Source organism: Toxorhynchites rutilus, chromosome 2 (genome assembly GCF_029784135.1).
Source record: "Toxorhynchites rutilus septentrionalis strain SRP chromosome 2, ASM2978413v1, whole genome shotgun sequence".
Classification (NCBI taxonomy): Eukaryota; Metazoa; Arthropoda; class Insecta; order Diptera; family Culicidae; genus Toxorhynchites; species Toxorhynchites rutilus.
Genome location: NC_073745.1, coordinates 171,395,459 through 171,407,290, shown reverse-complemented (window position 1 = coordinate 171,407,290; position 11,832 = coordinate 171,395,459). Strand labels below are relative to the sequence as shown.

General features: G+C 38.1%; 1 protein-coding gene across 1 annotated transcript; it reads right to left on the bottom strand.

The window, feature by feature from the left end:
- Nucleotides 1-899: 899 nt before the first annotated feature.
- Nucleotides 900-2,852, bottom strand: LOC129768982 (60S ribosomal protein L13a). The gene is made up of 4 exons (XM_055770944.1): nucleotides 2,763-2,852; nucleotides 2,235-2,621; nucleotides 2,055-2,177; nucleotides 900-1,125 (listed from the first exon to the last, which is right to left on the bottom strand). The coding sequence occupies exons 1-4, from the start codon at nucleotides 2,781-2,783 to the stop codon at nucleotides 952-954; spliced, it is 705 nt and encodes a 234-aa protein (XP_055626919.1). The 5' UTR covers nucleotides 2,784-2,852; the 3' UTR covers nucleotides 900-951.
- Nucleotides 2,853-11,832: the final 8,980 nt, after the last annotated feature.

The following is an 11,832-nucleotide window of genomic DNA, read 5'->3' as shown; positions in this document are numbered from 1 at the left end:
TTTTCTTTACCTTTCCCCTCATGTCAGTCCAAACCTGTAATTTAAATAAAATCATTATTGTTTTGCAGGATAGCTTTAGCATATGGTATAGAGCATTATACCACTCCGATCATTAGTTGGATCTATTGTAGTGAAAGTGGTATAATTTGGCATAGTATAGCAATAAAAAAGAAAATTGCTGCCAAAAATAACGTACTAATGTATGCTAGTAGAAGTAAGCAATTTTTAGGTAGGAAATTCGGTTGAAAGAAATTCAAAGAGTATGATAAAATTTACTTATGAAAGTTATGTGTATCGTGAAAGAAATACTTATTTTCTGCCATTCTGAACCTAGATGCATTGGTGGTCTCAGTGCATTAAGCTCCTCTCTGAATTCCTCCAACTTTTCCTACACCGGGATTATATTAGAACTGACTCCACAAAAACCTCGAGCAATGTCTACATTCGCTTCCATTGTTTCAAGGAGCCGTGGTGGTGATTTGGTTTTTGTTCTTCCGCCACTGAAATATGCGCTGGAAGTAAATTCTGCATAGTAAGTTATAACAAGATTTATATTAATAAGGTGGATTGAACACTTACCTTGTATAGACTATTCTGGCAGCACCGTAAAACAAATGCTGATCAAAACAAACGAACATTTGTTGCAAATTGCATATATTGAAGCGTTTCTGAAATGTTTCCCAAAGGGATGCAAGCCAACACAATTCCAAAAACTCTAGCTCAAGGGCAGTATGTGATGGTTACCAAAAATGTCGACTGTTTACAACACTGGTTCACATAACATGAAAAGAGAAAGGCTTTCTGAAACTGAGCCTTATCTCATACAAATGAAGACGGTTCAAACATTTAGAAAGTGGTTTTTGAATATTTTTACTTAACTTAAATGAAAACGCTAGTAATTCACATTGTTATATTCCACGCATATCGCAATTCGCGTTTATTCATATTTTTTTACACATTGGCTGTTTGGCGCTTCTTTTTTCCTGGCTTAACCGTCTTGACGTTCAAAACTGGTCTGCTCCATTTTTTCTCAAATTCAGATGAAAGATATCCGTATTTCTTCAGAACAGCATCCTGATCCTTGATTTGATCAGCAACTCCAACGCGTGCCTTCCACGTTAGTTTCTAGAGGGGGAAAAATAATTACATTTTTTGCATTAGTTGAAAAATATATACATATCATTTTTATCTCGAAGAGATTGTGGGTAACAGAGACGGAACTGTTTTACATTATTTATCTTGAATTCTACTTTGAACGTACGTATTTATTTCACGGAATTTATGAGACCTTCTCTGCACGACACAATTCTCTTGACTCATCAAAATAATGTAAATAATCTAGGCATTTACATTTAATATGGTAAAAAATGTGCGCCATTTTAGCATAAGCGAATTTTTAAAATACAAAATATATACTACATAGCCGAAAACAATGTTCAGAAAAATAAAATAAATAAATCTACCGCATTACCGTATTTTCAATTTAAATGCTTTTGGGTCACCAAAAGTCAGTGTTTGTCACAGTGTTAAGTCAGACCGGACCATGTGAAAGTTTTATAATTCCAAATAAATGAACTCGAAGTTTGGTGCTATGGTGGGTTTGTTGTTGTTTGTTTAACATAACGCAATCAATAACTCGAAATAGAAAAAAACTAATTTGTATCGTATTCACTGTATTCCAGGAAAAGGATAGAGATAGAGGCCCTAGAATCAGTAGTCTATATAAACGGTTTTTCATGAAAAACTTCATAAATATCAAAAGACCCTATCTCGCGATTCAATATCAACGAACCGCAATAACCGAAAACAGAAGCCTAATATTCTCCAAACACTTTGTACTGTTCGTCAAACAATCACGACTTCTACTGTAATACTTCTACTAATTATGATTATTTCTAACGATGTTTTCATATAAGATCACGTTGGAAATACATCCAAAATCACTGAATGCCATACGGTCACAAAGTACGTTTTATCTCGCATCATATTTTGTTGTAAGTTTGATATTGATTACTAGCCCTTCAAAATGTGATGTATATGAAAAAAAAACTTACCTTCAGTTTCTTCTTGTGCAAATAAGTCATACGGGACTTGATCTTTCTCTTTGCTTCCAAGTTGTTTACGACATCATGATACTTCCAACCAACTTCATGAGCCACCCGACCAACATTACAATACTGAGGAAGAATAAATCAACTTATTAACAATCACATTCTGAATGTACTCGAGCTTACCTTTCTGTCCGGTCGCAGACAAAGCTGTCGCATAGCGATTGGAACACACAAACGTTTCTGGCGATCATACGGTGGTGGAATTCCCTCGTATACTTTGAGCCGGCGAAGGGCATTATGACCTCGTTTAGTTTTGTGTGGAACCATGCCACGAACCGCTTTCCAAAGCATTCGGCTGGGAGCTCGGAAATGGAAAGGACCACGGGCTGGATTGACGTTGCAACGTTTGCGCAAATAAGCCAGAAACTTTATCTTGTTCCTGAAGAAATGTCCCGAGAGTTGCAAGTCTTCACAACGGACAACGACAACATTCCTGCCATTGAGAATTTGCTTAGCAATAACGGATGCCAAGCGACCCAACAAATGGCCACGGCCATCAATCAAAATCGGCTGAAACACAAGGAAATGAAAAAAACATCAATTCACCGACCCATTAATCTTATGCATCAAATGTGTTAATGAGCACTTGATTACACATTTTTTGATTCAACAACTTATTTTAAACAACGAAAAACACATTTATTTTCCAACCTTCTCCGATAAGCCCGTCATCTTTCAGAGCCACAAATAAAAAGACACTTGAAGTGTTGCGCGGTGTTGATTTCCGCTTTGATGTTTGCAAGATATTCAGTCATTTTCAAGAAAGAGATTTTAGCAACAATATGCTTCAATCATATTATAGCTGGAAAAGACAACAGATGCCGCTATTGCGATGAAAAATAGTGATTGCAACACTGAAATTAATTATCAATATAAATGCGCAGTGAGCAAAATCACCATTCGACAGCTTCTAACTAAATTCTCAATTTATTTTCACATTGTTTTAGCTGTCAACATATAGCTAAACTGTACATGTGTACATGGTGTTACAGTTAACCTATATTTAATTGAGGGTCGATTGATTCAACGTACGACTACGTTTTTAATTTCTATAGAAGGGTTCACTCTGCGACATTGGAAATGAGGAAATTCAAGAGACTAAAGTGTCCTTTACACGATTAATAATAATGACATTACTTCATCAGAATGACAATAACAATGATCGTGTAAGGTTGACAAAATTGATATGACAATAATGATGCATATCCGGTTTTTCTGATCTCCGTTCATCATTTCTGTTATAGGGCAGGTACACTATCATTCATGGTGTCTAGGATACTGTGCGACATCATGTGTTAAAATCTATGTTTGTGGGGAAATTTATTCTCTATCAAGGCGCTTATATATACCAGGTGAAACAATCATATGAAATGCACTATCAGCCATATTGGAATTGCTGTCGGTATTGTTTACAAACAGCTGCCGGCGATTCTCTACAAACTGCTACAACGCTTAAGTGCGATTCACATACATCATTCTCGTCACGTTCACGTTCCGTCCCGTCACGTTGCGTCAATTATTCTTCCAAGCAGTTCTTATACCAACATTCACATACACCGGCAACGGCAACTTCGACTTGCCGTTGCTGGTGTATGTGGATGCTTCAATAGGAATTGTATGGAAGAATAATTGACGCAACGTGACGTGACGGAACGTGAACGTGACGTGACGGAACGTGAACGTGACGTGGATGTTGAATGTGAATCGCGCTTTATTCGAACGATGCCTACTATGTTCGGCTCTCGCGATTTTATGTGAAAAAGAAGGGATGATTATGTAGAATTTCATTCTCATCCAGTTTATCCACTACTCTCACATGTGAAAATGCGAAAATGGTGTATAACAAAACAAACAACCTCCGCTTCACAAACCGTAATATCCTTCTTATTAAAGTGATGATGTTGCTTCACCTGTTATACATTTATATAAGCGCATTGCTCTCTATCAGGTCAGTGGGCCAAGAGAATCTTATACCATGGACAGACATACAACTGTACTAGCGCTGTACGTGTACAGCGTTGTACAGGTACCACGATAGCATGACACACATACTTTGGTTGTACATTGTACCGCATGTCAGACTGACAATCAGAAGTTTGAATTTATTGCATTGTATATTCACCAATATTTTAATGAAAAGAGTTTTTATATAGCGTCTAAACTATCGAACACAACAAATATGTTTCCAATTTGAGTTATTAACTCAAAAGAAAGTCAATGAAAAGAATGTATACCAAATGTTTTGATTCGTTTTGTTCATGCTACTCACCACTAACCGTCTATGGCGCTGCGCGCAGTACAGCTGTAGCCATGTACAGCGGTAAAATAGATCGGTACAGGTACAACGATTGTACCGAGTTGCTTGCATGGTTCTAGCGCTGTACATGGTGACAGACATACAATTTTCGAAGTACAACGCTAGTACAGCTGTATGTCTGTCATAAGTATTAAATCGCTAAAATTTGAAAGAAAGTTATTACTTGTTGTTACTTGAATGCATAAAACACGTAGCCCTGAGCCTTACCTAATCAATTTTCTATATTTTTTTTAATCCCTACATTGTTATAAAATAAAATTATACCCAAATATTATTTTAGTTCAAGGTTTTTTCACCATTTGCGGAAAACCTGTTACTCTACTACATAGACCAACATATTTGGTGCGAAGAGAATGATTTTCATTTATATTATTTGATTTTTGAAGTTTGCACATTCCACTTGAAAATCCGTTATCATTTTCGCTTCACAACGAGGAAGCACGAAACATAAAATGTTAGCTCGCGATGGTACTATACAGTGTCGACATCTATTGCCCAAATACGAGGGTGAAGCACACGGGCAAGATACGGTGTCGACATCTACGAAGGTATTATATGGTAATGAATCGAGCATAAACTATTGAGATTAATATGATAAAATACAGTTGTGAATCAATGAAAAGCATTTCAAAATATCTTATTGAATGCTCAAAACATATTATTCTGAACCTTCTTCCTTCGTTACTGAAAAACATTATAAAAACATATCAAATAGTTGAAATTATAATTAGAAATCATTATTAGAAACATTTTTCGTTTAAGATTGTTTAATTTTTTTAGAAAACCTTTCAAATTATTGATGAGGATGTTCATTTGATACAATAAAATTGATTTTCATTGATGATTTTCATTTCGAAAATGTGTTTATTTCTCTTTAAGGGTCCCTTACACGATCAATAATAATGACATTACTTCATCAAAATGACAATAACAGTGATCGTTTAAGGTTGACAAAATTGATACAACGGGCATATGATGCAAATCCGGTTTTTCTGATCTCGCTCCATCATTTCTGTAATAGGGCAGGGACACTATCATTCGAGGTGCCTAGGATACTGTGCGACATCTTGTGTAAAAGCTATGTTTGTGAGGCATTTTATTCTCTATCAGGTTGGTGGGTCCGAAACCATTTTAAATTCGTAAAATTTGAAAAAAAGACGGGTGGGTAATGTCGGGGACATAACCGGAGTGACGTAGGACTATACAAAGGGGTCAGCTTTTGCTAAATATATTTTTTAAATATATTGTTTTATTTTCTTCTCCTACGTGAATACCCACCTATCTACCTGAAAATGGATTAGTTTACTGTTTACTCTTTTTGAACATGTTGGGGGTTCTGAAAAGAACCTTTTGTGTTGTGTTTTTGCTTTTTTTTACAAACTTTCTCAATTTTTTCTCACTATCTCATAGTTGATTCTTGTTTTTTTTCTGAAGGCTTTGTACTTATTAAATGTTCAACGCCGGGCATCTTTTGGCGTATGCACATATCGTACAATCAAAATGATGGCTGTGATAGGGAATGCATAGGTGGTTATCAGCTCATTCACTATCATATATTTCACTATTGAGCACATTACCGTACCTTAAACTGTGGTTTCGGAGACGAATGAATTGTAAGATTTGTATCTTCGCAAACAAAGTAAATAGAAATGAAAAAGAACTGAGGTTTTGGAGACGAACTCTACGATCTGTCGAGAATTAAACGAGCTATAAGCGTTCTGAAAAACCAACAGTCAATTAACACAGGATTAAAGTCCTTTAAAATAAGAACAGAGCAGCAGGAAATACATAGCTCATCATGTTGCTCCTTAGTTATGTTTCTATACAATGCAGATGTAACGTCAGTCAATTTTCAACATCAGTTATCAACCAAAGAAAGCAGTTCTTGCTACCGAGAAAATTCGTTAATGCCATCCTGCATACAATGTGTTGTAATTTGAAGCCACTTTCAATTCGGAAACCATGCATGGGTTTCTGAAAACTGAATGATCAATTTAAAAGACCCCAAACCAATAAGTTCAAGAACAAGATAAACAAAATAAATCAGTTTATATTATATGTCATATTATGTCACTTTAGAATGCATTGGTATTGTGAAAAACTTTTAATAACTCTTCTTTGAAAGGTTTAATGGCCCTGAAAAGCGCCGTGTTTTACGGTGGCTAGTTTTGCCACCAAAACAGTCTGTATAAACAAACTTTTTACTTCTTCTACTTGCTGCCGTTTTGCGATTGCGTTTGCCACTCGCTGAAACTAGTTGTTGCCATCGAACCGAATGTGCTCTGTTCTGTAGGCTGGTTTTCTTATTGTCGTGAGCAGCTTTGCAAGCCAACTCGAGCACTCCGGCGGCCGAAATTCTATAACCGCTATTAGGTATACTTGTGCTCCGGAATCAATCCGTTGATGCGATGTGATGTGAAACGATGCCATACAACCACACTAATTTACGGTTTGAAAGAGAATGAGATATTTTTCAGCGGATCCGCGCATTTTGTACTTTAACGGTACACGGTCACAGGATAGAGACAAATCGGCAGACTCAGCCAAAGAGGCGAGTCCAACGAGACGAACGAAAGAGCGTTAAAAGGCAGCGATGGCAGAAAAATACATTCATTACGATTTGTTCGCTCGTTGGATTCACATGCAGGCTAAAAAGGGTCCTTTTCAGGATCACAAAATTATCTTTAATTAAAAGAGTTTATTGTTTTGTTATCACTCGATATCCCCATCTTGTTCGACTAAATCTTCCTGTTTAACGATTGCGTTTACCACTCGCCACAGCTTTCACAGTTGGAAAATTTCTTCTCTTCCAGCTCGTGACATGTTGTACAGTAAATTATATTTAATGCGACGTGCCGAAGCACACCTCAGTGTCGCATTGGAGGCGATTTTAACCTGTAATTGAACATTTGCGATGACAGTGGTACAGTGTCGACTTTCAATGTGGGGTCATAATTTGGATCTCTATGTTTACAAAAATGTCCAACTAAATAAGTCGCATTACATGTCCGTCCAATTAGCTAAATTTCGAACTAATTGTAAATTACTGTACTTTCAATCTGGAAACAATTTAAGAATTGGTGAAAATTGAATAATCAGGAAAGTCCCCAACTATCAATAAGCTCAGAACAACTGCCAAATTCACATACTCATCAGATCCTGGCAAACAAATTATGAAAAAATCAATGTGTTTTATTATTATTTTGGATATTATTTTAGCATTGAATTGTATTTCCTAAACTCTTTTTTGGAAGGTTTAATGGCCCTGAAAAGCGCCTTGTTTTATGGAATGGTTCCAATTTAGAAAACTTAGTACTCGTGGTTTTGAAAAAAACCATTTCGAACGCCCTCGATGCCGCCTTGTTCTGGATTTGCCACCAAAGCAGTTTGTATAAAGAACAAACTTTTTTCTTCTGCTACCTGCTGCCGTTTTGCGATTGCGTTTGCCACTCGCCACTCGCTGCAACTGCCTGTTGTCTTGATGTCCACCGAACCGAATGTGTTCTGTTCCGAATACGGGTTTTCTTATCGTCGCGAGCAGCTTTGCCAGCTAACTCGATCACTTCGGCGGCCGAAACTATATAACGCCGACTAGGTGGACTGGTGCACTGGTACTAACGCGCTCGGCCTAGCTACCCTTGCGGGGAACTCCAGATCAACACGGTTCGAGCGGGATTTTGCTTTTCCCTTCACTTTTCCTCCTTTGCCATGTCCAGACTTGGCTGCTTGGGTTGGTTTGTTGATGTGTTGTGATGCGAACTTATGTGGTGTACGGTTTGAATGAGAATGATCGTTACGGCAGCGGAGCGGGGATTTTTAAGCTGACTGGCTGGCTCGAGAATTATGGCGGGTTTACATTAGGAAGATCTATAGCTATAGATGGATTTATTCACGTGAATATAGGTGTAAACGGGTGAGAATAAATATGATACACTTATTCGAGGTATATATAACTTGAATAAATTCAGCATATGTAAACGCTTGTGAATTTCTCACTGGTGAGAAATCACTAAAGTTGGATGCAGTTCTACTTCAGGTGAATAAATTCACCGAGAATATGAATATATTCATTATAGAAGTTCACGCTAGTGTAAACAGTTGATGCGATTTCTATAAATCTCATCATATTTCTTCACATGAATATATCACTAGTCTAAACCCACCCTTACGCATGAGTGAGACAGCGACCAATGTTTCGTTCATTTTTTTTCTTTTTCCTTTCCAATCGTGCTTCATTCTATTTCGCTGCTGCTCTGGTTGCTCGTTTTGGTCGGTACGATTTGAGGAGCACAAAATGGACCAATCAAAAATGGGCACATAGTGCATTTGGACAATGCTTGATATTTCACAATTATTCAATTATTTATCTCAAGAAAAATGAAATGTTATTCGTTATGATAGATGCGTAGATATATTTCCTATCAATTGATGCAAAAACCTTTGCGATCTATTGAGAAATGCTCGAGTTATAAGCGTTCCAAATCTTGCATTTTTTCCTACTTGTTCAGTGCCTAGATTTCCATTTCACCCCCTATATCTTCCGGTTAGACGTAGTCCTACGTCAAAAAAAATTACTTGCTTTTACTTGAATGCATAAAACACGTGATAGCAGGTGATCTGGCGTTGTGGTAACATTCATACATCTCACGCTCAAGGTCACGAGTTCAATTCTCACTCCCGACATTCTTCCAAAAATGGAACCCAGCCAAAAGTGTTGAAAGTCACTATAATACAAAAAAAATAAAACACGTGGCAAAGAACCTTACTTTATCAACTTCCTATCATTTTTCTGAATTTTCTACTAAAACTCGTTATTATTAAATAAGATTACTGCCAGATATACTTTTAGGTCAATATATTTTCACCATTTGAGGAAAAACCTGTTACTCTATTACATAGAGTAACATATGTGATGCGATGAAAATTATTTTCATTTATATTTTTCGATTTCAAAATTTTATTCACTCCACGTGAAAATCCGCTATCATATTTGCTTCACAACGATGGAGCACGAAGCATAAATTGATAATTTACTACAACGACGGTACACTGTCAACATCTATCGGCCAAATACGTGGGTGAAGAATACGGATGAGATACTGTGTCATATCTACGAACGTATTATATGGTAATGAATCAAGCATGAACTATTGACGAATTTACGTTGGATTTACAACCAGATGGCGCAACGAGTAAAATGATGATGTTGAAATTAATTCGTATGAAATTCGTTCAAAATTGTTTTTAAGAAAAATCAGAATTTACTTTCAAATTTCCCGGTTTCACGTATTCTATCTACGCTAAAAAGGATAGAAAATCGGCATTTTACAATGTGGTGTGTATATTAAACAACATTAATGAAAAAACCACAAGAATCTCGACAAAAAGCTGCAAATAGCAGGCCTGCAAACTAACAGCCAACCCTGAGAGTTGAAGTTCCAGTTGATACAACCGATTTGACAGACATTACAGTTTCCTCTATTCCAGGCGATTCGTCCGTGGTAATCTCTACATCAACCACTGTTAGCGACGCTACTGTAACCGATACGAACGGTGCTAATATCATCATCACCACCTCTACCTCCAGCGGAGGAAATATCATCAATACCGTCGTCAGTACCTCCGCCTCCAATTCAACAGCAAGTACAGCCATCGAAAGCCCTCCAATTTATACGCATCACATTACCACAGCCAACGCTATCAGCGCCACGAAATCTGTCGTCTTCACAAGCATTTAAACCTGCTTAAAGCCGATACGCACTGCCCGAAGCTTACCAATACCCACGCCATCATCACCACAAGTAATAACACAATGAATTTCGCCACTACCAGCTCTGCCAGCACAATCACCACTCCTATCATTCAACGTCCACGTCCGCCGCCTTACCATACGGCCCCCCGATCTGTCACTACGTTGCTGAGTCCATCAACATCCTTCAGAAAGTCAATACAACAACCAAATGCAGTTCTATCGTATGCTATTACGTCATGTGAGAACGTACGCACAACAAATTACAATACGAGTAATAGTTCAAGTGGTAACAATAGCCCTATTCCTCGCTTGGCAATTGCACCAATGCCATCAATTACGAATGGCAATAATAGTAGGAATTTATTGCCATTCGAATTTAGTAGTTTTATTTTACTAGGTTTCAACCCCATGAAACTGCAATTAGTTTAATCAATTACATCGCTCGCTGCACTCATTGCGAACCCGCTTCGATAGCTTGTCATGAATTGATCCAATCGTTATGCTAGACTACTGAATTACCTGTCGTTTAAACTCAATGTACCTTCAAATATTGAGAATGATCTTCTCTCAGATGGTTTTCGGCCAAATGGAGTCTCTATCACTTCTTTTTAGACCGACGATCCAACAGTCGAAAACCGGACGGTACTCAACCTTCACCTCGTCTGAATCATTTCATTTCCAATGCTACCAATCAACGAAAACCGTCGTCCCGACCTCACGCTTTACGTCCTCATCCCCCCATGCCAATCAACAAAACTTCTGTTCCACAACCAGCATTCCGGCTGCCGAAACCTACACAACCCGGAAGCAGAGAAACCCTGGTGTGAATGGCATTGTCTGCTATTATCAAAATTTAGGAGGCATGGATATTACTGTTACGAATTACTCTCTCGCGTGCTTGGATGCAGCGTATGACATTTTTGGTTTTACGGAGACTTGGCTCAATTGCAACACACGTCTTCAGTTCCGACCGCTCAAGTCTTAACAGTACCAAAAGAACTGGTGGAGGTGTGCTTCTAGCTACTCGTTCCAGCTATAGATGCCATTTGTTGCAGCCTCCAAATTGTCGAACATCTGCGTCATTAACGTCCCCCCTGATCGCGTCAATGACACAACTCTGGTGTCACACCACTTCGAATCATTAGAATGGATTACCTCACGTATGACTCTATCGGACATGATACTCATTATGGGTGACTTCAACATGCGTTCGGGCTATCTCTATCCTAACATTGTTCGCTCATCGATGAATCCCGTCCAAAAACAGTTTTTGGATGACTACAGCACCGCAGGGCTCGTCCAACTCAACTCGGTGCACAACTCTAACGATCGCCTTCTCGATCTCTGCTTTGTCAGTCGAGAACTCTCCAATGGCATAACCGTATCGAGTGCCCCTGCCCCGCTAGTAAGGGATGGCCAGCATCATCCGCCTCTCAACCTGTTCATAAACGAATGTGTTCCGTCTGAATTCACCTCAACAGCGGAAATAAGCCGTTTTAACTTTAAGAAAACGGACTTCAACAGAATGAAACATTTTCTGTCCTCTGTCAACTGAAGCATCGGTTGATATTTTTATTTCTGTCCTAATCTTCGCAATTGGCCAATTTACTCCCAAGCTAGTTAGTAGAAGACCACTATATCCTCCCTGGTCA